This window comes from Amphiura filiformis, chromosome 13, assembly GCF_039555335.1.
Source record: "Amphiura filiformis chromosome 13, Afil_fr2py, whole genome shotgun sequence".
NCBI classification, from domain to species: Eukaryota; Metazoa; Echinodermata; class Ophiuroidea; order Amphilepidida; family Amphiuridae; genus Amphiura; species Amphiura filiformis.
In genome coordinates this window covers 27,115,529-27,143,473 of record NC_092640.1, presented here as the reverse complement: position 1 = coordinate 27,143,473, position 27,945 = coordinate 27,115,529, and the positions used below count along the sequence as shown (strand labels likewise).

The 27,945-nt window shown below is 35.8% G+C and overlaps 1 protein-coding gene across 1 annotated transcript; it reads left to right on the top strand.

Annotated features, from left to right (window-relative positions):
- The first annotated feature begins 29 nt into the window (after positions 1-29).
- LOC140168178 (uncharacterized) lies at positions 30-27,646 on the top strand. Its single transcript, XM_072191507.1, has 2 exons — positions 30-223; positions 18,991-27,646. Exons 1-2 carry the CDS (start codon positions 114-116, stop codon positions 20,009-20,011), a joined length of 1,131 nt encoding a protein of 376 aa, XP_072047608.1. The 5' UTR covers positions 30-113; the 3' UTR covers positions 20,012-27,646.
- Positions 27,647-27,945: the final 299 nt, after the last annotated feature.

Genomic DNA, 27,945 nt, shown 5'->3' with positions numbered 1-27,945 from the left:
AAATATATATAAGGCCTAAAATCATATCATTCAAATGTATGCCTTCCATATCATCAGCAAGCATATGAATCTTGACACGATTTCACAGGTATTTCTCACTTCAAGACAAACCAATGATACCGACAATGTTCGTTTGCAGTGTAAGGAGGCTGTCGCAAAGGTTGACTTCAAAACCTTATCATCTTACTGATGGTTCGCGGAAGAATGATATGACACGCACAAGGTGAGTCTTGATTGTTTCGTTTCATTTTGTTAATTCAAGTAGGCCTTATTCAATACAGGCCTATTACATGAATAATTATAATCCCAGGGTATTCAACCACACTTTTTAATATTTTTATTACATTGTGATACTTTCCAAGCAAAACAAAACTGTTTTTACTAAATATGAGCTTCTTTTCCATGCAAAAAAGGTCATTTTCCTCGATATGATGATCGGCATTAAAGTGTGCATGAAACCAATGGTAGCCAAATAAACCAAACTTTATGTTGTATACAGTATAGGCCTTTATCATTCAGTAGACAGGAATAACGACATTTCATTGGTTAATAGCCAAATAATGTAATTTCGTATTGTTCAGCGTTCATAAATTACCGTACAATATATAGCCGTATTATTCAGCTCTTAATCAGTACCGGCAATTAACGGGCCTGCATATTCGCGTTGTATTGTACACTGTGCTGATCGCGTATGCGGTAGAGATGGCAATTACGCGCTACCTCGCGCCGCGTGCTAAGTGTGCGTCACGCGTTGGCAATGTCGCGCTGTATTACATGGCCTGGCGGTAGTTGCATGACAGAAAACTGTAAAGCATGCATGGAAGAGTTTTGAGTAGGCCTATAACTTGATCATTTTATGTTTGTGGTATTATTTATTTATTTATTTATTTATTTATTTATTTATTTATTTATTTATTTATTTATTTATTTATTTATTTATTTGTTTGTTTGTTTGTTTGTTTGTTTATTTATTTATTTGTGTTAAATTCATTTCTACTGAATGATAAATTCGTTACCCCCTGTCTGTTCATATGCAATACGAAAAATATCACTGGTTTTGAGGTCGTATCACACTCGGCCTGCGGCCTCGTGTGATACGACCTCAAAACCAGTGATATTTTTCGTATTGCATGAACAAACAGGGGATAACTAATAATAGTACTGTCATGACTGTATACTAATTTATCATACCACTAAGGGAAATATCAAAGAACACCGCTAATAACCTGATATATTTTCGTATCTAGTCAGTGAGTGCGTATTTTACGCTTTATATCTAGTCAGTAAGAGCGTACTTCGCAAGCCCGATACGCGTGTACGGCGAGGTACGCGTATAAAGGCGACTCGCGTAAACCGGGCGCGTAAAATGCACGCAATCTGCAATACGCGGAACAGTCATCTATTTTTTGCAAAGTTTTCCTATTTAGCAGCAATTAAAATGTTTAAAAACGTAATTATTTCCAAATTTAGAATGACTTAGTGGTATGATAAATTCGTTATTAGGTTCAGCGTCGGTATGGTACGGGAAATTATCGTGCGCTCAGTGTCCATACTGGGTTCAGCCTTCGGCTTCACCCAGTATGACACTTCGCGCACGATAATTTCCCGTACCATACCTCCGCTTCACCTAATAACTAATAATATCGATACCCGGGATCGATACCAGCAAACTCGGGACAAAATTCTCTCTTTTGAACTTTCCACTTTAATATATCATTAAAGGAACAGTGTTTTATGTTAGAAAAATAATTATCAAGCACGAATCACGCGGTTTTATTTAAATAATGATGTGATTGCCGGAGTGTTCCTTTAAGGGAAGGGGTTGAACGTTTGGACAGTATTTATTGTGGGACATTAGAGTACATCTGACATATCGAATTGCATTCTGAATACGAAGAATGTCATTTTGATATCAAATAATTTTGATTTTTTTGAAATTCGCAATGTAATACATTTTATGGCAAATCATTAAAATTTATATTTTTGATATTTAACAGTACTCAAGTAAACTTTATAAATCTGATGATTTATACTTAAAGTGTATGTAGGTGGGATGAAAAGGCGACGATCAATTGAAAATTTTGACCTTTCGTATTGAAGATATGGAATTTTTTTCCCCCAAAACACCAAAAAAAATTAGGTCTTTTTGGGAAAAAAATCCATATCTTCAATATGAAAGGTCAAAATTTTCAATTGATCGTCGGCTTTTCCTCCCAGCTACATCACTTTAAGGATATATCATTAGATTTATAAAATTTACTTTGAGGACTGTTATATATCAAAAATGTGAAAAATATAAATTTTTATAATTTGTCATAAAATTTGTATTATATCGTGAATTTCAAAAATGAAAAAAATAAAACACATCAAAAACAGACTTTTCTGACGTTTTCTAAATTTGTGAAATATTCTCTGTGTTGGTTTATTAGGACCGCAACCAATCAAAAGATAGCTGTTTGCTATCCTGAGTAAACAAGCAAACAAGCAAACAAACAAACATGTAATATAAAAAAATATACCAAATTAAATTTCTGACTCGCCTCATCATAAATCTATGATTTCCTTCTTCTTTGTATTATTTCGTTAGGTTCAATTATCATCAGTAGATAACAAAATATGTTCAACCTTTCTTAATTTCTTTGTATTTTTTTTAATAAATGCTACCTCGAGGTAAATGTGGTAACTCTATTGAAAACGACCTATTCAACCATAATATTTGATCAAAATGTAGGTTTTAAAAGTCAAAACCCCGAGTGATCCTTACAATATTTTTCAAATATTATGTCATTAAACGAAAGAGCACACTTATATTGTCCATATTCTAGCTTCATTTCAATGAGCAATAGCCAATTCTCTTTAAATTGCAATTCTTGTGCGAAAATTAACTATTCTCGCCTATTTTGTCATACGATTGTAAATTCAATGAACAACAGACTTGTAGTACCCGTACCCGTACTCGTACCCGTACCCGTACTCGAGTCCCAATTTCCGTACCCGTACCCGTACCCGTACCCATGGCTCCGGACCCGTACCCGTACCCGTACTCATGCCTTGTTTTGACTTCGGACCCGGACCCGTACCTGTACTCATGGACTGGGACCCGTACCCGTACCCGTACTCATGGCCTGGGACCCGTACCTGTACCTGTACTCATGGCCCGGGACCCGTACCCGTACCTGTACTCATGGCCTGGGACCTGTACCCGTACCTGTACTCATGGTCTGGGACCCGTACCCATACCTGTGGACACAGGTACCATGGGTACGGGTACCATACCATACAGTGCCTGCCTACATCTGTAAGAAAGTGAGAGTAGATCTACTCTCACCTCTCACAAGCCTGTTAACTCCACTCATGCACTGAGTCCTCTGATCATATAGACATAATCAAAACAATAGGTTGCATGGATGGGGTTGGGTGGAGAGTTACACACGCATGGATCCAGATAGCAAGTGCCCTAAATTGTAGCCTGGCCCAGGGTCCTGAACATGCTGAAAAAGGCAAATCTAGTCCTGGCTACACAAAATGTACAATACATGTATGCTACACACAGGGTAGATACCTACATTGTCATGATTGTGACAGCCTCCAGCCTATTATATATGCACACTGTATGCCACTCATACATGTATACTACATGTAGCATTCACACTCTGACTGATACAGAAAAAAAAGCAAACTGGAAGTAAAACATTTCAAGAAATTGTTGTTTGTGGTGAATTTCAAGTTATCATGTTTTGATATCATTATTATAGCATTATTTTATTCATCATTTTGATATTCCCCATCCAAATACACTCCCCTAGCACAAGTGCACACATAAAAACTACATATTCCCACCACATGTACTTGGGCAGTCTGTGCATTTGAGTCAAATGATACAGAGTTCCTTTGCCATACCATGTTTACAGAAATTTATGATTTATTGGAGCTTAGAGGCAAAATATTACTAATTATCCAGATGTGCATAATTAATGATAATAATTATATTGAGCTAATGGATAATCTGGTGGATGTGTGCTGGGGATGTGTGGATGTGCATGAAAGGCTTCACTAAATTTGATATTGACAATTAAGTCTACAAATTTTGGATCAAATTTGAAATCCAGTTGATGCTTTGAGGTGAATAACTTGAATGCTATATCACTGCTAACTGTATGTTGAAATTAGTATTTTACAGTCTGTGTGTCAATACACAGGCATAGTTTACATGATTTTTGCATCCCAAAATATTTATGCTAGATTCACTAAGACCATCACCAATCTCTTTTTGGACTTGATTAATTCCACAAAACCAGTTCTACAATTTTCTGTAAATGGAAGTACTTAGCAAATAGAAATGTCTCAGCAACTCATGGCACACACAACAAATTAAAATGTTGTATATGCTTATGACAAAATTAAGTTCTCTAATTCTGTTGGTGCGAAATGTAGTTTAATTCATTTGTTGTGGTATAAATGACATGAAAGAGTGTATTTACAGCAAGGTATAATAGGTATAAATTAATGTCAATAATCAATAACAATAATTGTACCCATAATGGGACTCATATAATGTTTCTAGTCCTAATATCTGTACCTGTACCCATGACCCGTACCTGTACCCATACTGGGACCCGTACCTGTACCCGTACTCGAGTCCCAATATCCGTACCCGTACCCGTACTCGTACCCGCGGCTTCGGACCCGTGCCCGTACCCGTCCTCATGCCCTGCGTTACTCATGGCTGCGGACCCGTACCCGTACCCGTACCCATAGCCTGGGACCCGTACCCGTACCCGTACCCATGGTCTGGGACCCGTACCCGTACCCGTACTCATGGCTCGGACCCGTACCCGTACCCGTACTCATGACGGGTCCCAATACTACAAGTCTGAAACAATGACTTTGCTTAAAGAGTGCTTACTTCATTAACATACGCTACCATCCTCACCCTTCCTCTACTCCAGGGGCGTAGCAAGCAGGGGGACAGGGTGGACGAAGGGCCCCCATAAAGTACATCATCCCACCCTGGATAAAAGGGCCCGCACTGCTCCTTGTCCATGGGCCTCTGATGCTCTTGCTACGCCTCTGTTTCTGTTCTTAATAATGTGAAATCAAAAGGGGCATTCTTCAGTCACAAGTTCACTCATATTTGGGAAATTTTACCTTGAGTTGTACAGTTCCTTAAAATGTTTATAAAATACAGAAAGCTTGCGAGATAGTCAAGCCATGATCAACCCTTCAAAATTTGGAAGCACAATCAATAGGGCTTCGTAGGGGGGAGCTGTTTTCAGTGCTTTTATAATTTTATTAGCCTGGTTTAAGGGGTGTTTTGGAATGGCAGGTGAGTCAGGGGTAAAAAACAAAATTGTTAGCTTTTTGACCTCAGCACATGTGTATGTATGATGTGCCATACAAAAATTAACAAAACAATACCTTAAAGTATCATTTTTTTAAGTTTTTTGCCATAAACAGTATATTTTACAAGCTGCAACTATTTGTACCGGGGCGTGTCTGTTGTCATGTCGTTAACAGACGGTCAGACCTTGAATAATATATATTTTGGCTTTACATAATATACGCATTGCTTAAAGCATTATTATAGTAGCCTTGGCCCAAGGCTTTGGGTCTGTAAGTCACAGGAAAGCACACAATATAGGCCTATTCAACAATTGATTTATATGCCCCCCCCCCCCACCACCACCATAGGCGTAGAGCCCGGGGATTTATCCCCAATATTTTGCCAGGGGATGCTCCATACAATCATCCCCCCATGTTGACGCCTGAATATAGGTTTCTGACCAAATTAACCTCATATTTGCCCATTTTAGCCCAAAAAGTGCAAATTTTCGCGCGCTTCGCTCGCATTTATTCCACTTTTGCACCATATTTCATCAGTTTAGCTTCAAAATAGCAAAATTTTTCGCGCGCTTCGCGAGCATTGGTAACATCAACTTATTATGTCGCCAAAAGGTGCTGGATTCACTATTCTTCAAGAACACCATCCCCCAATGTCAAAAAGAAATCTACGCCACTGCCCCCCACGTTGTGTTGTCTCATATCCCTGGTCAAATTCAGCTTGCAATAAATATATAGGTCTAAATGTGCTGATATTACCTCATGGTGGTTTCTTTAGTGTTTACATGTAAATGGCTAGCATTGCACCTGGCACCACTTTCCATACTGTTAGATTACATACATGTAGGACCAAAAATAGTGTACTCACAAGTTTTAGGAAACTGGCCAAATCATAGATCCAAACTCAATATCCTACAATTGGTCTTAGATTACATACATGCAGCTGTGGCACCAAAATAGTGCCCTCGTAAGTTATACCTTTTATATCTTGTTTGGAAGATTTTGAACTTAATAATTTTGGTATATAGGCCTACGTGAATTTTTATTTTTGATGATTCATTTATTACTTCATAAAGTAGGCCTACTATGTTAATTGTAAAGTAGAGCCTATGTTAAATACAAAATAATAGGCCTATGATATCTTGATAATGATAATGTCGCACACCCATTATAACTTTAGTAATTTAGGTATAGGCCTATTATAATACAGTCTACATGAATTTTCACTGAAAATTAATTTTACTGTTCTAACCATGTCAAAAGACTTGGTCAAGTCTAAAGCAATATAGGGTATACAATACAATGTCACTCATGGCACAGTCAATCTCATCATATTCATTGAAATAAAATTTTGACAGTCGTATAAGGTACCACGGGCCAATCGCATGATAATACAGATAAAAACAGGTGATAGGTATGAATGGTTTTGGAATCGAACTGCACACCTGTTCTCTGTCACCTTAAAACTATTCCATGTCTATCCCTGAATGAACCAACCGTAACGGTATAACAATTGCTGAGTTCAGGCCCAAAGAAATTGATACATTTGGACACGCCTCAGTGATCCGAATACATTAATGTCCAATTTTGTGGAATATAGTATTGGCGAGTTGTGATTTACTTTGCAGAGTTTTTAAACTACGTTTAAAAAAATAAAATACGGCGGTATTATGTGTGTGGTAGCATGTACATATAGTGTGGCGTAGGGCCTATGGGCGCGGGGTGCTTGTTTTAGGGTGCCCTTATCTGTATGATGTACCCTTTGTGAAATGGCACAGGGTCTGTGAGAAGTGGATGCCTTACATTTTGTTTCTTGTTATTTTTAAGTTAAGATTTAGGCCATATTGGTAAAATACAGAATGTATGTTCCTTAAAAACATCATCAATAAAACAATAACAAAGACGTATAGCAGAAGCAGTTTCACCTTCATTTATTTCCACATGATAATTATGCATATTGACATTGAACGTCATAATGTAAAATTCCTTTCAAATTTTAATATTGATCATAAATTACCAAAAATGATGAAATAATATACGTAATAACTATCACGAAAGGTTTCTGCCCATTTTAAGTCAAAATAATGAGGTATTAAAAAATGTCATCTGGCTGCTTAGCATGTGTAAGAATAATACAATGTCCAAAAATTAGGTTGGGAAATATTGTACAAATATCACGTTAAACGTCATCTATTATGACTTCCGAATAATGTACATTTTCTTAATTTTTGCCTTTGCCTTGTGGCATTACTTTCGTGGAGTGATTGAGGTTAACTGTTTGAGTGAATGAAACATTCATGAAGATTCAAGACAGTGCCAGTAAGTTATGGATGAATAATTTGTCTTGAGTCTTTGTAGGTGGAAGGGGGGTCACAAAAAATTTCGACCCAAGATGGGTGGGGGGGTGTAAAAAACTTTTGCCCGCGATACATAGGGGGTGTCATAAAAAATTGACTCCGCTCACCGACATATTTGGGACCCCCCTTCCGAAGAAAATGCCAGTCCCCTAAAATACAGTCCATCGACAAACACACTCCTATCCCCAAATACCCCCCACTCTGCTCTAACTCTACTAATAACTCCTCACTAAAAACTCACAAAATAATTATACATGATGAAATACGGAATTGTACTGTCGTTTTAAACTAGCATCTCTGTCCTTCTCACTCACTGATTTAGATCACGCGGTTTATACTTGAATAGATCTTCAAAGCGATACACGCTTTCCCATTGTTCCTTGGCACATATCACAATAGCTGTATAGAAAACGACGGTCCCGCGCGATTAGTCGCTTTGTCAATCGCAATGCTATAAGCAAAATCGTTGAATACGAAAAAATCTTTTTTTTAGTATCACCACCAGATACTAAGTTCAGTCACATTAAGCGTACATCGACAACCTACAATGAGAACCCTTGAAATGATGAAATTGAGATTGAATAACTTGTTATACTGACAGTTGGTGCCATTTACGAAGTATTGCGAGGAGCGTTTGCCATTAAAATATGGAATATATCTAACAGAAGATATAAATCGGAAATATTATTGTAACCACAGTGCAAGGCTTGTGTTAGGCTTCTTACGTGTCCAATTTTGTGAGGAGAAGTTGAAAAGGTAAGGTTTAATTAATAAATTCATGCACAAAATTTCCGTTACGCGAATTCTGTAGATATGACATATATCAGCAGAACTCGCCACTTAATTGAAAGATTTGAGCATGAAGTAGGTTATGAATGCACGCAAATTTGATTTTCCTCGCTGTGACCATTACCAGAGAAGTCTTTTTCGTTTTAAAAGTGGGGAAATTCGTGAATTTTGATTGACAAAATAGCATGTAGACATTATCGTTTCTGACCCTGCAAAATCACATATGACATTGTCTGACTACGCAAATTATATTTGGGCATATGTTGAGGTCCGAAGACCCAAATAAGTATCATAATTCTTTCTAGGGAGTGTCCAACATATTCTAGCCAAATGACACGGAGATCGGCCCGAGGAAAGGTTATGAAATCTCGACTGAGTGAAAAAAGTGCGTGAGCCGATATGGAACATTATATATACAGGCCTATTTACATAATTTCCTATGACCTTACACAAGTGACCATGCTCAAATATAAAACTAGAGAGATTGGTCATTGATGTGCACCATCAATTTTGATCCTGTGGTCAATATTGCTAGGCAAAAATTCACAGCAAACATAGACTTGCTTGCCAGTCCTATATACGCCGTACCTATGTATTAAAAGGACTGGCTTACGCCCTGGGGCTTACGCCATTTTGGATGTCAATGGGAAATACACACTTAACGATTTGCGCCGGTTAGAAACTTGAAAAAATCTTTAAAATTTTATCAATGTATATAAAAGTGGTACCAACCTTATTGTGCTTGCTAATTTAAGACTCGGTTGAAACAAAATTAAGGATCGAATGTATTTTAGTGTCCAAAAAGGCAAAATTATCGTCAAAGTTCTGCCGAAATCGGCACCCTTGCGAAGGGTTCAGAATTCGAATCGGGAACGAAAATATCCGATCTTTGCGATCAAAAACACAAAATTACAACTTTAAACATACTATTGGCAAAAGACATTATTACCAAACAATATAGAATAGAAAATTTGACATCATTTCCTCAAAATATTGAAGAAATTTGCTCACTAGACATCGAAAAAGTGGTGGAAGCTCTATAGTCCGACGGTTCTTTATTCCGACGGTTCTCTAGTCCGAAGGTTCTTTAATCCGACGGTTCTTTATTACGAAGGTTCTTTATTCCGATGGTTCTTTATTTCGAAGTTTCTATAGTCCGAATTTTAAAAACGGTTCTTTAGTAAAAATAGGCTCTATAGTCCGAATTTAAAAAAAAGGGTTCTATAGTCCGAATATGGAAATAGGCTCTATTGTCCGAATTTAAAAAAAATGTTCTATAGTCCGAACTTGCAAAAGGGTTCTATAGTCCGAAACGGATACCGTGTTCTTTAGTCCGAATTGGTAAACAGGTTCTATAGTCCGAATTTAATTTTCATCATTTGTTTCAGTGTCAAATCATCAATTGTTAAATACAAATCCGCTGAAGTTCAACATGGTTGCTTTTTCTAGATATTTTACATTGCATACATTGACGTTTATCTTCATTCTGGTGGTATTTTCTTCATTTTATCTTTTGTTCATTCTATTATAATATTATATACTGTAAGATACTAAATAATCTACAATGTATTCGATGCATGTAAATGCTGCGGCATTAATGTAGTCATTTAAACAAATTAGTTTACAGAATAGTTAATAGAACAGTATGGTTTTATCTTGCGATTGGGGGGTGCAAAACATCCTGGCTGGCTTTCATCAGGGATGCGAGCGGTTAACTTGCATGCAATTGGCAGTGATGGCGGCTGGCCCTGGGATTGCTTGTCCCCTTTTTGTGTTCGTTTTCATTCTGTCTTTCATTGTTTTTTCTTTCTTTCGTACATTGTATACCTTTGTCCTTTTTTCGAATCATTCTTCTTTTGTTCGTCGTTTAGTTTGTTCTTTCATTCATTTGTTCATTCTTGATTTCGTTCGATATTTTTTTCATTATCTCTAACTTAAAATCCCTTTATCAGTTTTGTTTGTTCTATTATTCAAATTTCTTTATTACATTATTTCTTTCTTCTCCTTGTTCTTTCTGTAATGTTCATTATTTTGTTCGTTATCTTTGTATTCATTGTTCTTTCATTTGGACTTCCTTTTACTTTTTATTCAGTTGTTTTATTTGTTCTTTCATTTATTTGTTCTTTCATTGTGTCTTTCCTTCTTTTGTTCTGTTTTTTTTTTTTGTGTGTGTGTTTTTCGTACTTCTTCAGGTTTCTCTATATTTTCGTTCCATTCTTTTCTTTTTCTTTTTGTTTCTGATGGTGTAATATATATGTCAATATTTTTGGAGCAAATATCGTATTTTTAGGATCTTTGTTTACAGTAAGTTGGGGGGATACCAGGCGCGTACGCAGGATTTGTTTTTGATGGCGGGAGGAGGCTAAAGTAGCGTCATCCCGTTTACCATAAACTCTGCGATTATCTAGCCAGAGGGCTCAGTAAATGTTAATGTTATAAAAAATTCGGACTATAGAGCCTTTTTACTGATTCGGACTAAAGAACACGGTATCCGTTTCGGACTATAGAACCTTTTTTAAATTCGGACTATAGAGCCTATTTTCATATTCGGACTAGAGAACCGTTTTTAAAATTCGGATTAAAGAACCTATTTTAATATTCGGATTAGGGAACCTTCGAAATAAAGAACCGTCGGATTAAAGAACCTCTTTTTAATTTTTTTTGGACTAGAGAACCGCTTTTAAAATTCGGACTAGCGAATGCTATGAACACATGTTCGAACTAGCGAACCTTCGGACTAAAGAACCTTCGGATTATAGAAGCGTCGGATTATAGAGCAGTCCCCGAAAAAGTACGCAATCCAATTCCCGTTCAAACGCGTGAGAAACTGAAAGTGCATAATCCCGACTACAGCAAACATGGCAAATTTCTCTCGATTTTCGTCTATTTGAAACAAGATTGCCCCTCCCCTTAAAGCCATATTATAACATTTGCTGAGGAGAACGCCCTCAAAAAAATTTTAAATTCAAGTTTTTACACGATTGTAATGTACTTTAGTAAACAAAGATTCTCTGCAAAAATCAAGACTTTAGGTGCTGTACTTTTTTCAAAATCCGAGAGTTTGAATAAACCGCCTGAATCAGCGTTTTATTATTACGATAGAAATATTAGTCGAACGCGTATGCGATGTAACACAGTCCTACGTACACGGCGTGCGGGACACACACACACACACCCACATACGCCAGAGGGTCGTACCATATTACAACCGCCGGCGTGACATGCATTGGCGCTAGTTGTAAATTTTTTTAAAAGATAAAATAATATCTTATTGCAAATTAATACTAATCTATTTTTAAAGAAATGTTATAATATGGCTTTAAGGATACGATACATGACAAGTGACTCATTTCGGAATGCGATCATGAATTTTGAAGAAAAAACGTTCCCACAGGCTTCGTTGGGATTCGAACCAGCGATTCGGAACTTCCTTTGATTACGCGTCTAGCGCTTTACCGCTCGGCCACGGTGGCAGTTGAGTGGAGGAGTGTAATGATAAATCTCATAATGCCATCTTAAGGGTTCAGCCTATAGGAATAAAGACCAATCGAACATATTCTTGTTTATGCCATAATATTGTAGTCTTTCAACCCTTTCATAACTTCAGCTGTGTAACTTACGAAAATTCCCGCTAAAAAGTGGTTCTTTTAATTTTGAAAATCTGGATTTTTCGTACTGATCATACTATAATGATCACCAGACAATAATGTTCTAATCACACTATAGACTGCGTTGACATGAGACGTCAATTGCTAGGCAATTTCGGTCATATGCCCACGGATATGTTATGTTCAGTACGGTGTACCATGAGGAACATGCTAACTTAAAATAATTTGTGCAAACTTTGATAATTTTTACAAACTCAAATGATTTTTTACAAACTCGAATAATTATTACAAACTTTAATTTTTGTTGTTGCAAACTTTAATATAATTTATTGTGCATGTAGAGGCCCATTTATTGTCGGATTTCTGTATTTAGATCACGCAGGGGACGCACCATTAGATTCTCAGGGGTGCATGGGTGTTTGGGTCAGGCAGAATTTTTTTTGTATTTTTTTATCGCCTTTTTTTTATTTATTTTTTATTTTTCAATTATAATGTATACCTTTATACAAAGTTGGGTGGGAGAAATTTGTTTTACTCACCAGTGAGGCAACAAAATTTCCATCTCACTAGTGGGCGAAGTTGTTTTTCGTCTCACTAGTGGGCGAAGTTTTTTTCAAAAACTCCCATACCCCTTGAAATCAAATGGTGCGCCTCTTAACGCGGCTGTGTACTCTAGACATTGTTTCTTTCGCAAAATTGAGTGTTTTTTTTATGTTTGCACTTTGTTATGTTTTTTATAAATAAAAGGAATGAAAATCCAGATTTGTAAACTCCAACTGCAATATTTTAAGGATTTTATTTCACTATTCCACTCGTGTTTGAAATTGAAAAGGAAAGAAAATCTTTGTTGAACCAGCAGGGTACACGCGCCAACAACGCATCGCGTTGCGTATCGCGCAATTTGTTAACGCACAAATACGCTACGCATACGCGACGCTTATCTGCATGCGCGGCGCATCTTATGGAAACACCACGGAAGCACTGATTTCACAAAAACCGAGTGGTCAAATGGCTCATTTTTAGCTGATAAAATATGGGTTTTTTCAAGTTCTTTCCCCCGATTTAAATATCAAGTTATGAATGGATTTCGCTCAAACTTCTCAAGGGGCTGTGGATTTACCCGATGTTCACGTAAAAGGTACAAAAACGAAAACTGCCCTATTCCCCTGTGAAATTCGATGAAAGTGCAAAATGTGACCACTTTAAACTTCAACGGCCATTATTTCAATGTTCATTTTCTCGGTAAAATGACGATTTAGGTACACGATAACTCAATAAATACAGCATCTATAGGTAAGCCAATATGATCATCGTAAAAAGCACGATTGACTCAAGAAACGGTTTTCTCATTTTTTATATTTTGGTCTATTTCCGATTTTAGGCATCATTTTGTGCAAATAGGCGTTTGTGAATTTTAAAAGTTCAATTTGATGTCTTATATGGTCAATATCTCAAAATATAAGGCCAATTGATATAAAAAATATAAAAAACCGCTTTTGGAATGGAGCCTCAAGTTGAGCTATAAACAAAATAAAATATTTTGGAAAGAGTGTTTTTTTCGTTTGACGTACTTTAAAAATATTGCCAAAAACTCACTTTTTTGTGATTTTCTTCAGAATTGTTGTTTTTACCCCAAATCTGTATTTATATTAAGATTTATTGATGTCTTGCCTTCATACAAATGTATACTTTTATATGTCTTGTGCGAATAATTACAAAGTTATTGCACTTTTACTACATGCATGTCTGAGAGTACACAGCCTCCTTAACAACAATTGGGCGCTATTAATACACATTAATGTTTTTAAGCAAATAAAATTCCAAAATATGGTATGTTTTCTGCCTTTGCTTGCCACGTGGTAAGCCTATGTTGAGGTTGCGATTATATGTAAAAAAAATTCAAGATGGATACCAACAAGTCGTGTGGCCGAGCGGTCTAAGACCCTTCTTAAAAAATCATATCGCATCGCGCATAGACTCAATCTCGATAGCCTGAGTCTCGCTGGGAGTCTTGCTCTCTCGTGAAAGTCGAAAGTTTGCAAAAAATATTTCAAGTTTGTAAAAAAAATATTTGAGTTTGTAGAAAATCATTTCAGTTTGCAAAAAAATATTTGAGTTTGTGATAAATTATTTTAAGTTTGCATGTCCCTCATGGTACACCGTAGTTCAGGGACTGTGCTTTTAAAAACCCGCCAGATCGCAATCAGGCCATTGACCTGTGTAGTGGTCATACGTTGCTCGCTCAACCATAACATCATGACTGTCCCTAATAGCTACTCATTAATAATGCGTTGCGTCAGGTCATGGACTCTATTCAATAATTTTAATCCTTTCTTTAAGGTCAATAGATGAAAGGGAGACCTTGAAAAACAGATGCCTGTTTCTAGATAATATTTTATCATCCAAGCTGGTGATCTAAGATATTTCTAGGAGGCGACACTTATTAATTCATACCGCTCACATCTTTCTTCATCCAATGGACTTTGGGGAACTGCTGAGATAATAAGTGGATGTTACAATCTAATCGGCTACAATCGGCATAGTTGATGATATCTGATTCTGATAATTCACTAGTAGCAGCGAAATTACAGCGCTTTGTATCCTCTGGTGCACTATATAAATCTTATATGGATTCATGTTATTTATTTATTTTATAAATATTTCTTGTAAACACAATCTAATGTGGTGCTCACTACATGTAGAAGGCCTGGTCTGCAAATGTTCAGTGCATAAATCTAGTAAAGATAAAGCTTCATATGTTTAGTGTAATCAAATGAAATACCAAAGCTGGATATTATACAATCGTGATGCATTCCTTCTTGTAATGTTATGGACGACAAGTATTAACTTTGATATTATTATGGCAATATCCATTCCCTTCTCAATTGATTATGCTTTCTTTTCGAAAAATAAACCATGAGGCCTAGAGGCCATGATATAAACCTATATTCGGTATGCGGAAACCTTCCACGGTTAGGGCGGCGCTTGCACTCGCATATTCGCTAAACTGCCGCCTCCTTCATTTGCCAACCTTTATCGAGGGGCGTGTTTGAGGTTTTATAGTCATACATGTAGGCCTACCATTTTTCACCCTGATGTGGCAGTCAACGTCAACGCGTTGAAGCAGCTGTTTCGCTCGCGCATCTATGTGGCGTATTAAGCGTGTGCATGTGTACACCAGCGCTTTGGCCGAACGCTAGTAATTATTTGGCTGTGCCCAATTAAATGCTCACTGTACTGACATCACTACCACATCAGGATGAAAAATCGCATATCGCAAACCAGCCAAATTTGTCATAGGTTTGAATTGTAATAGGAAAATCGTGAATATATGGTCTCAAACTCTGAAACATCTGAGCAGAAACGTGTCCTTTTTACTAGTTTAAAGTGAGTCTGTAGCTGTCGCCATCTTTGGAATATAATACAACATTCTCTGGCCAAACATCGGGTTAAATGTAAGTAAATAGTTCAAATCGTCTAAATTCAATAATATCAAACAGTCACGGACATTAAGTCAAGGCTACATGAGAAGTTTGGGGTAGGTCACGCATTTCCTTGGTATAAAAAACAGCCAAAAGGATGTCTAAAATTCCCTCTTTTATCACAACGCGATTTATTACGAAACAGCATTTTCATAGGGCATACGCTGGTTCTTTCAATTCTAGTTTAAAATCTGTTCGTCACATGCAGTCTGATTTGGTATCTATGTTTTCATCAAAGTCTTGGGAACTAATGTGGACAGTAGTTTCGTTTAAAAACGGATACTGTTTAAAATATCAGTATTTACGCGAGCGACATTTTGAGTGTGTAAATTGCATTGAAAATTGTCGGCTAAAGAATGCATAAATTAAAATCGCGAACAGTAATAGCAACAATAACTATCTACATTCCAAGCGGAAACGCTTTTCATAAGCATACCACCTATTTTTGGGCAATCGCTGCAACCGAAATATGAAATTCCAGGCCATCTGTAAAAAAGAGCGTGAGCATATTTTACTATGAACTTGGGATATCAAGACACATGTTTTAATTGGTGTCAGACCTATTTTAATGATACGATAATTATGCCCCCAATAATGGCTTTCATTTGAACTATTATTTGTTAAACTGCTATTTTTACTTTTTGAGAAATTAATGAATTTATCGAAAAACTCGACGGAGAGTGTCACATTAACAGCTACAGGCCTTAAGCCTTTTGTTTACTAAAAAAAGAAGCGTTTTGTAAAGATAGATTAGCTGTTTTATGCATAAAGAGCACGAACGTTTCGGACAGGTTTCAAACAAATAATAAAGGCACTGATGGGATGATGAAAGTGCGTAAGTCGGGAAATATCTGCGTCGCAATGTTTTGTTTTGGTTTTTGGAATTTGACCTTAAAATTTACGGCTTCATGACATTATCATTCGAAATCAACAAAAGATATTTCAACAGTATATGGCCTCATTCTTTCTCTAGAATGTTTTGTACATATGTAAAATAGCTTCAACAATGGTTCGCTGCATAATGGTAAAAACAGCCTTGACCTAAAAAAAGGGCGAGAGGTACCATATTTACCGATTCAATTTAAAATTGATATAAAACGTTTGTTTTTTGATCGATTACAAAATTAATTTTTGTCATATAAAGAAATTGTGTCTGGCGTGAATTACACTACAGTTTTTTTTGTACCGGCCAGCCACAGCTGGCCGGTACTTATTAATTGGCTTAAGTTTGTTGTTGTTTCTAACTTTCTATTAGATAGTTTATGAATAAAACAGAAAATATTGTCAAAAAATGATCAAGTTGTCATAGCAAATAGAAATACCAAAATTGGTGTGTGAAGAAAGCAGAAGTTTTGTGTTGATTTTGCATGACTAAGGTAAAATCAGTATATATTTTAGGAACTTTCTTTCTAAATTGAAAATTTGGCAAATTCGCTGGTCCTCTTACCATGCACATTGACCTTATTAGAGTATAAAGCGCAGGGAACAATAAAATACTCAGTACATGTGTCAGTGTGTGGTCATCATGGTCATAGTGCTTTTCAAACAGGGTCAAGGTTATCTAGCAGTGATCTTGCTATAGGTTAATGAAAATGTTTTGATGTCATTATACATCTATTCCAGAAAACTTACACATGAAAATTAATTGGCAGTTAAGTTGGTGGGAGAGAATAATTGGCAGGACAATTGGTTCTACATTTAGGAGTTTCACATGATAATAACATAATATGTTAGGATAGAAGAGGGTGCATGTTATGCCCTTAATCAAAAGTCTGGTATCAAAAGTTATTTGCACCTTCTTTTGGATAAGTTGATTAACTTCATATATTTTTGTCTATAATATAAATGATGATATACAGAAAAATCAGAAATCAGAAAAATGGAGCTTTGGTGCAGATGTAACGAATTATGTTCGTACGTATATCACTAGTCTTTAACCATGCTGACAAAATTAATACAATATCATTGGGTTTCAGTATGTATAGGCCTATAATATATTTTTTGTTTATATATTCCAAAAATAATTATTCTTGATATAGTGTTTAACATTCTGTGTGTTTAAATTTTCAAACCAGATTGTTATGAATTAATCTATAGTAAAAGATGCGAATGTTGTTTGCTTTTACAAATTTCATTTGTGCAATCACAATTAGATAGTTTTGACGTAAGTATAGTGTGAGAGAGAATACAAAACAGGGTGCAACATAAACTATTGGGCAAAATCGCCAATGAATTAGCTTCCGAAATTCTTGAGGATGTAGAAGGGATCACATTTGGTACCAAATGTTTGGAATTTATTCCATCTTATTTCAAATTTATGTAACAACGTAAAGACTGATTTTGAAAGAATAGCTACAAATGGAACTTGGCTCAAAATGTTCAAACAACCATAATCTTTACACTTAAAAATTATTTTTACTGTATATTTATATTTCGAAAACAAAATGGTTGTTACTCAATGTAATGGTTATTCCTTCATGTAATTTTACACGAAATTAGGGTTAGGGTTAGAGTTAGGGTTAGTTTAGGGTTAGGATTAGGGTTAGGATTAGGGTTAGGGTTAGGATTAGGGTTATGATTAGGATTAGGCTTAGGGTTAGGGTTAGGATTAGGGTTAGAGTTAGGATTAGATTACACGAATTACAATTCTTTCACGTACGGGCAGCCAGTGCAGATTCATAAGAATGGGTGTGATCATATTTGCGAGTGTTTGTCAAAACGCGTGCGGCAGAATTCTGTACAAGTTGAAGTTTCCTAAGCTGTTGTTCAGTAATTCCATTTGTAGAACATTTCCATTGTCTAAGCGCGAGGTAATGAAGGCGTGAAGAAGTATTTCGGCAGTATCCTTTGACAGAAGTTTCCTAATACTACATAGGTTCCGGATTGATCAAAACACAACAGGTTTTAAATCACCCACAATCTTCTTATGTTTACTATTACACCACCCCTATCCCACTCCTACTTACTACCCTACCCACCCTTACGCTATACCCCGGGACCTTAGTCATGAATTTAAAGCATCAGAAATTTATCAAACCTTATAAAAATAGAGACACTTTCATTAAATTTCAGTCGAGTCCCTGAGTCGAGTTCGGGAGTTATGTCTACAACCCAACAAACACCAAAAAATTAATAACATTTAAATGTTGGATTATATAAAGATCATGAATACAGTTTTAAAATGTTATTGTAAAACACTTTGGGCAAACATTTTTTTTCCAAAATATTTTGTCAATAGTTAAATAAATAACATTCTGTTAGAATGTTTTGCATCGCGTTGTCAAAAATGTTTTATGAATCTTATTAAAACGTTTTTAAACCCTTTATATAACCTGACATTTAAACTTTTTCAGTAAAACTTTATGTGTTTGCTAAGGAGGTACACTGACAAATAATGATTTTTTTTTTCACCAGGTCTTCAAGAATGGCATCTTCGATCCTGCTACTTGTCTTCATTCACGTTGGTAGTCTCTCCACAGTTGCAGCTCATCCAGATCCATGTAGTACATGTTGCCAAGGTCAAGCTGGCATACCAGGGGTGTCAGGGATGCCAGGATCCGTTGGCTTACCTGGGAGAGATGGCTTGAGAGGTGAGAAGGGAATAAAAGGTGAGATGGGAGGACAAAAAGGAGATCAAGGATCGCCAGGCTTACCTGGTGCTGATGGTCAGTCAGGTACTGATGGTCAAATTGGCCAGAAAGGAGAGAGAGGCTCACCAGGCGAGATGGGTCCATCAGGCTTAAAGGGGGATCAGGGTTTGAAAGGTTTACCAGGTGATAATGGTCAACCAGGTTTGAATGGAAAGCCGGGTGCTAGTGGTCCAGGTGGTCAGCCAGGTGCTGATGGTTACCCAGGTCCTCCAGGCCCTAAAGGTTATACAGGCGCTATGGGCCCTATAGGCAGACCAGGCCATATGGGCGTTAGAGGCGATTTAGGCGAAAGGGGCCCTAGAGGCGAAGGAGGCCCTCAGGGTCGTCCTGGAGAAAAGGGAAGTAAAGGAGACATACCGCAAATACAACAGTCTGCGTTTTCTGTCTTCAAGCTACATACCCAAACTGGTAACATTAACGACGTCCTCGGATTCGACTATGCAGAGACCAATATTGGCACCAACTTTAACTTAGACACTGATAAGTTTACGTGTGGAATTGCGGGGACATATGTCTTCTTTTTTAAGATATTTAGCAACCACCACCTATATGATCCACTTATTCAACTAGTAAGAGACGATATTGGAATCGCTTCGGCATCCAATTTAGAAAGCAGCGAGAGTTCATCCTCTACCATTGACCGTTCATCCAGTAACATGGCCATAGTGCAGTTGGAGGTAGGCAACCAGGTGTGGTTGAAATTCGCACACCGTGGTGGAGAGCGAATATACAGTGATAGATACAAACATGTATCATTTTCTGGATTCCTTCTCTACGCTGGATAACGTGATGTCCATGTCATAAGTTGTGTTCACACGGTCGGACATAAGCAGTAGCGTAGCCAGCGGGGGGGGGGGACAAAAAATGAAAGAAAAAAGTGCCCCTCTGACAAAAAATAAAAGGGAAAATCAGGAGGGCAAAGGAAAAGAAAAGGGGCAAGGAGCCCTTTTCTACCGAAATTCAGCCCGAAAATACACAATTTTTCCGCGCTACGCGCGCATATTGCAATGATGAAGCCCTTTCCATCCTGATAATGGGCAAAAATAGTGTAAAATACCAATTTTTTTGCGCTCTACGCGCGCACATCGTCCCAATAAAGCCTTTTGTCTCTATGTATTGTATGATGCAACTGTAATTTTTTTCGTCTGTGCCCAAAAAAAATTATTTTGCCCCCCCCTGACCAAAAAAGCTGGCTACGCCCCTGGACATAAGTGAGTTATAAGCGACTTATAACCGGTAAGTGACTTAAGTCCGACCGTGTGGAGACGACTAAAGTGTGAAACACATCAGTCAAATTTGACAACCTTTTGTTAAAATTATCCATTTTAAATTGTGAAATGACTTTATCAAAATAACTATTTCGAAACACATGAAAATATTCTACAAATATATTTGTTTCTTCAGTCTACGTACAATTAGATTTAGATTAATAAATATAAAATATAAAATGAACCAAATCATATAAACACTGTATTTGAACTTGAATATCAAGTATAATTGTTTATATATATTTCCCTAAAATAATTTCATCATCACACATGCTGCTAGTAATCGCAAAAAGTTTTTGCCAGAAAACGTTTAAATATCGGGTTAAAATATCGGTATTAAAAGGGCATTTCGTGATCCACGGCCTCGTCTCCTCATTTTTCTCAAAAATAATTGAGATTTTTATTTTTTATTCCACTGCAAACCTCTGGCTACATAATGTTTATGTACCAAATATTTCTTGCAGATTAATTCGCTTAGCAAAAATATCGTGAAATTTGAATTTCGTTCTGGTATACAATGTACCAGAACGAAATTACAACACATTGTCTATGGAGTAGTGTAATACACATAATCATGCATAACTTACAGACGCAAAATCGGAATCAACAGAAATTTTGGAAATAAGCTTTTTTCGTGGATATTTACTGAAAAATGTCATAAAAAGAGGATGCTAGGATCACGAAATACTCCTTTAAGGGTATATAAAAGATATATAAAAGGTGTAAAACGTTTTTATAACATTCAAAAACATTTTTGAAAACTTACTCTGCAAATATTCAAACATAATGCCATTTAAGGTTGGTCTGAACCCTGGAATTGTGGAAACATTCAGGCCTCATAACTGCTAAATTGTTGGTATAAAGTATATAAAAGTATACATATTTAGAATGGCAAAGACTTGGTAAGTTCATTTGTGAGGTCAAATTCGGCCCAAAATGCCATTTTTGGCCCAAAATCCCTAAAATAACAGTTTTTGGCCCACTTCTTTTTCGTGCAACGTAACAAAAAAATTCTTGGGCCATTTTTTTTATTATTAATTAAAAACTAGATAAAAATATCTAGGAGCCGTTTTTTTATTTTTTTGAATTTTGACTATCTTCCCCAAAGATATTTGAAATTTGGGCGAAAATCAGGCTTTTTTTCAGCATTTTTTTACCATTTTTGGTGCAAATTTCTCGAAGTTGGTCGAAATTCAAAAAATAAAAAAAAACGGCTCATAGATATTTTTATCTAGTTTTTAAAAATTAATAATAAAAAAATTTTGGCCAAAGAAATTTTTTTGTTACGTTGCACGAAAAAGAAGTGGGAAATTTGACCTCACAGATGAACTTATCAAGTCTTTGCCATTCTAAATATGTATACTTTTATATACTTTAGACCAACAATTTAGCAGTGAGACCCGAAAGTTTCCATAATTCCAGGGTTCAGACCAACCTAAAGCGTTGACGAAATATTTGACAAAAATGTTTGCAAAAAATATTTTACAATAATATTTTGACAACATTTTAAAAATGTTGTTGCAATGTATTTTCATACAAAAAGTTTTAAAAACATTTTCATGGCCTTTATATAACCCATCATTTAATATTATTAAAACAATTTACCAAAGAAAATGTAAGTCAACATGGCAAGATATAAATTGTCATGCCAACTCAACTTAGTAAAAGGTGGATGTCGACATGGCAGGATCATTTGTCACGTCATATTTGACACCATAGAATATAGAAACTAGTATTTTCATAAATAAATTAGCGGGATGGAGTATGGGCCTGGTTACGGTGACTACGGTGCGTTAAAATAAGAACCACTAAGGCGACGAAAAGAAGAAATCCTGTTCTACGGGCGGACAGACCTTTCAAGTTGGGTCGGTCGGTCGGCCTTTTTTTTTTTCTTTTTTTTTTTGAAATGACCAAAAAAATCACTAAAATCTGTAAATAATTTGCAATTTGAGAAAATATAAAAAAAATAATTTCCCCTGAAATTTCCAAAATTTGGGTCGGCATTCATTTGTACATGAAAAATGTTTTCTCCAATTTGTTCAAAATCTGGGTCGGTCGGGCCCGTAGAACAGGGTCTTCTTTTTTCGTCGCCTAATCGCTAAATTTGCAAATCCAACTAGTTTGGCCCGCAGGGCTACAAAGAACCAATAACCGCGAAATATGGTTATCCAACAAGCTTAAACTATAAACTAGCCCCCGATAGAGGGCGGGGCTTAAAGAATGAGGGAAATTAAAGTGTAAAAACTCAAAACATTAATATTAAAAGTAGAATATATATTCTGTGGTGTCAAATTACATTAAGGTTACTGTTTTACATTAAGGTTACTCTTGCTTTCTTGCCCTGCGGGACCCTTATATTGGGATGGGGTCCCACTTGGAGTGTTTAGTCGTCGTATAAGAGTCGCCAGTTCTTATTGTAAAAGAGATTTGCTGATATTGTGCTTCGTAGTTGTATGTAGTTAAACTTAAATATTGTGTACTCTTATTAATCTCAACAGTTCTTATTGTAAAAGACAGAGATTTGCTGATATTGCAGTTCGTAGTTGTCTATATACAGGGTTCAAAAGAAATAACACTTTTTTGAAAATCGTTTTTGTTGGTCAAAATTATCACATTTTCCAAAAATGATGATTTCAGTAAAAAGTTGCACTTTTCAACATCCTGTACATGTAATGTACAAAAATGTACAAAAACGTTCTCGATATCAATGTAATTTTGATTGATTTATTTGTTAGTTTATTTTCTGAAATTGTATGTATCCGATTACTCAGTCACCTGTGAAATCATCTTTCAGCATAAACAATGATTCATTGACATGAATTTTGACATAAATGGGGTTTTCAGTCGGTGTTTCACAAATGGTAAAAATCACTATAGGAGTAGAAATAAGGTTTCTCGTGTGATGCTTATGTCTTTCGTTGGCTAGAAGAGATGAAAAGTTTACTTGCAAATTGTAGACTGAAACAGTTGCAAAGATCTATAGCAACGGCTCTCTTGAATAAAGGCGTACATGACAAAGAAGAACTGGCCAACATCAATCTCTTCTGGCCCCGTCATGAGTGTTACACTAGCACTGGCTTCTGAGCTGTAATCTGATACCTGTATGATGATTTTCCAACTGTAGTACATGCTGCTCGCTCCGCTCGCTGTTCGAGAGGCGTCGCGGTTTGAGAACGGGGCTAGTTCTATGTTACACCTTTATCCATGAAAGTCATCATTTTAAATCAAAATGCAAGATGCTTCAACTGACTCTGCAACTGACCCAATACAGGTACATTTCACCCTTTTTGTCAAATGTATGAGTGGAGAGCTCATTTCTTCTTCCTAGTGATTTTATCATTTTGAAACCACTGCTGATTAAAGATTTAAAAAAAAATCTCATTTTATGTCAAAATTAAGTTCAACAAATCTTTATTTTGCACTGAGTGATGGTTGCATGGGTGCCAGAAGGATCAGAGACAGAAAGGTGAAGGAAAACACCAATAATTAAATCAACGTTAACATTAATATCGAGAACGTTTTGCACATAATGTGGTAAAGTGCAACTTTTTCTGAAAGCCTCTTTTTTGGAAAATGTGATTATTTTTTACTAAAAATATTGTTTTTGCAAATAAAACAACTTTGGGAGGGTTGCATAACGATTTCGCTATTCACAGCTTTTTGAACTTTTCAAATCAACCAAATGTACATCAAGTTGTGCAAAGAAATGTTTTGTAATTTTAGGGGGGTATTTCTTTTGAACCCTGTAGTTAGATAAAACAATTGCATGCTCTTATTAATCTTAACAGTTCTTATTGTAAAGGACAGAGATTTGCGGATATTACAGTTCGTAGTTGTATGTAGTTAACCCAAACAATTGCAAAGTCTTATTAATCTTATATTAATCTTAACAGTTCTTATTGTAAAGGACAGAGATATGCGGATATTGCAGTTCGTAGTTGTATGTAGTTAAACCAAACAATAATTTGCATACTCTTATTAATCTTAACAGTTCTTATTGTAAAGGACAGCGATTTGCTGATATTGCAGTTCGTAGTTGTCCGACCGTAGTTGAACAAAACAATTGCATACTCTTATTAATCTTAACAGTTCTTATTGTAAAGGACAGAGATTTGCTGATATTACAGTTCGTAGTTGTCTGTAGTTAAACAAAACAATTGCATACTCTTATTAATCTTAACAGTTCTTATTGTAAAGGACAGAGATTTGCGGATATTACAGTTCGTAGTTGTATGTAGTTAACCCAAACAATTGCAAAGTCTTATTAATCTTAACAATTCTTATTGTAAAGGACAGAGATTTGCGGATATTACAGTTCGTAGTTGTATGTAGTTAAACCAAACAATTGCATACTCTTATTAATCTTAACAGTTCTTATTGTAAAGGACAGAGATTTGCGGATATTACAGTTCGTAGTTGTATGTAGTTAACCCAAACAATTGCAAAGTCTTATTAATCTTAACAATTCTTATTGTAAAGGACAGAGATTTGCTGATATTACAGTTCGTATATCTGTAGTTAAACAAAACAATTGTATACTCTTATTAATCTTAACAGTTCTTATTGTAAATGACAGAGATTTGCGGATATTACAGTTCGTAGTTGTCTGTAGTAAACAATTGCATACTCATATTAATCTTAACAGTTCTTATAGTAAAGGACAGAGATTTGCGGATATTGCAGTTCGTAGTTGCCTGTAGTTAAACCAAACAATTGTATACTAAGGTGGTACTACACCCCTTGATAAATTTGTGAATATTTTTGCATCTTTCTCAAAAAATAATAACTTTTCTTACCAGCATTGTGTAGTTATTTTTTGAGAAAAATGCAAAATTAGTCATAAAATTTATCAGGGGGTGTAGTTACACCTTAACAGTTATTATTGTAAAGGACAGAGATTTGCTGATATTACAGTTCATAGTTGTCTGTAGTTAAAGAAAACAATTGCATACTCTTATTAATCTTAACAGTTCTTATAGTAAAGGACAGAGATTTGCGGATATTGCAGTTCGTAGTTGTCTGTAGTTAAACCAAACAATTGTATACTAAGGTGGTACTACACCCCTTGATAAATTTGTGAATATTTTTGCATCTTTCTCAAAAAATAATAACACACTGATAACAAAAGTTATGTATATTATACTTGGAGCAAGGAATCCAGTTATTACACTGGAATTTCAGCTAGTACGTTATTTATGATAAGAAAAGAGGTACCACTAGAATGTACCTCATTTCGTAATATACGAGAACCACTTGTCTTGAATCACTGAAATTTCAGTGAAGTAATTGGATTCTTTGCCCCTATAATGTACATAACTTTTCTTACCAGCATTGTGTAGTTATTTTTTGAGAAAAATGCAAAATTAGTCATAAAATTTATCAGGGGGTGTAGTTACACCTTAACAGTTATTATTGTAAAGGACAGAGATTTGCTGATATTACAGTTCGTAGTTGTCTGTAGTTAAACCAAACAATTGCATACTCTTATTAATCTTAACAGTTATTATTGTAAAAGACAGAGATTTGCTGATATTACAGTTCGTAGTTGTCTGTATAAACCAAACAATTACATACTCTTATTAATCTTAACAGTTCTTATTGTAAAGGACAGAGGTTTGCTGATATTCAAATTCGTAGTTGTCTGTAGTTAAACCAAACAATAACATACTCTTATTAATCTTAACAGTTCTTATTGTAAAGGACAGAGGTTTGCTGATATTGCAGTTCCTAGTTGTATGTAGTTAAACCAAACAATTGCATACTCATATTAATCTTAATAGTTCTTATTGTATACTAAGGTGGTACTACACCCCTTGATAAATTTGTTAATATTTTTGCATTTTTCTCAAAAAATAACAATACACTGGTAACAAAAGTTATGTACATTATACGAGCAATGAATCCAGTTACTACACTGGAATTTCAGCCAGTACGTTATATATGATAAGAAAAGAGGTACCGCTAGAATGTACCTCATTTTTTAACATATATACCGGTAATGGACCACTTGTCTTGAACATGTGGAATCACTGAAATTTCGGTGAAGTAATTGGATTCGTTGCCCCTATAATGTACAAACCTTTTCTTACCAGCAGTGTGTAGTTATTTTTTTGAGAAAATGCAAAATTAGTCACAAAATTTATCAGGGGGTGTAGTACCACCTTAACAGTTATTATTGTAAAGGACAGAGATTTGCTGATATTGCAGTTCGTGTTTGTCTGTGGTTAAACCAAACAATTGCATACTCTTATTAATCTTAGCAGTTCTTATTGTAAAGGACAGAGATTAGCTGATATTACAGTTCGTAGTTGTCTGTAGGTAAACCAAGCAATTGAATACATGAATACAAAACCCACCCAAGTCCATGGGAAGTGATTTTGAGAGAAAAAAACCTGTGTATCATTTTAATTCCTTAAGTTAGATTTACCTGGTCAATATGGTAAGTTTTACGTGCAAATGAGTGGATTAAACTGTATAAAGTATGACGATTAGCATTTCAGGGACTTTGCAGGGTTCATTTTAAATTTTGGACTTGGGTGGTTTTTTGAATCATATACAAAGACAATAACGTTGGAATGAGATTACCACTAGTAAGATAATACAAAATAAAGCACACAGGTATGTATAATGTTGATAAGCATTCTGCCATGTAATATAAACCACACACGTTCCTTTATTAAACCCATTTTTTTCAAAAGTCACTCTCCAGCAATGAATGTGTTACTAGTGGACTTTTATACATACTGGATTTCAATCAATGTGTTTCAAGACTCAAATCACGCAATTGGGTGGTTCTTTCATACATGCTACTTCTCACATGCTCAATAGACACATATGATGAATTTGAGTTGTTCTTTCATACATATGACAGGCCTATGTATAGCAACAATTTCCCATGCTTAACTCAATTTGGCCAACGTATGGACTTGGGTGGGTTTTGTATTCATATATTCAATTAAATACTCTTATTAATCTTAACAGTTCTAATTGTATACTCTTATTAAATAGTTCTTGTTGTAAAGGACAGAGATTTGCTGATATTGCGCTTTGTAGTATGTAGTTAAGCCTTCATTTTGTCGAATCTAGTTTGATAAGTATGGCAAATCAGTAGTATACTAGTCTATAATGAAAATATCGAATATTGAAACATTTCCTACTTGTTGATGTGTGTGTTCATTTCGTATTTAAATTTGGAGAACAAAAACAAACGGTTTCAACTTTGAGGAAAGTTTTGAAGAAGATGTCACAAGATAGAGAGAGTGCCTGGGGGGTCACTCCCATTGTGGCATGTACACCATCCGCGATAATGAAGACGCGTAAAAAGAGTAGATTTTCGTGGGTAAGCAAAGGATAGCAAAATTGCAATTGCTAATACGCGGAAATGAAATGAAAATCCCTGTTTAGGGTGTGAAAAAACCTTTTTAGGGTATTGTTTTAGCCAAGGGTTAAAT

Coding starts and splice junctions, on each gene's coding strand:
- LOC140168178 (XM_072191507.1), top strand. CDS start 114: ATGATACCGACAATGTTCGTTTGCAGTGTAAGGAGGCTGTCGCAAAGG. Junction 224..18,990: donor AATGATATGACACGCACAAG/GTGAGTCTTGAT, acceptor TTTTTTCACCAG/GTCTTCAAGAATGGCATCTT.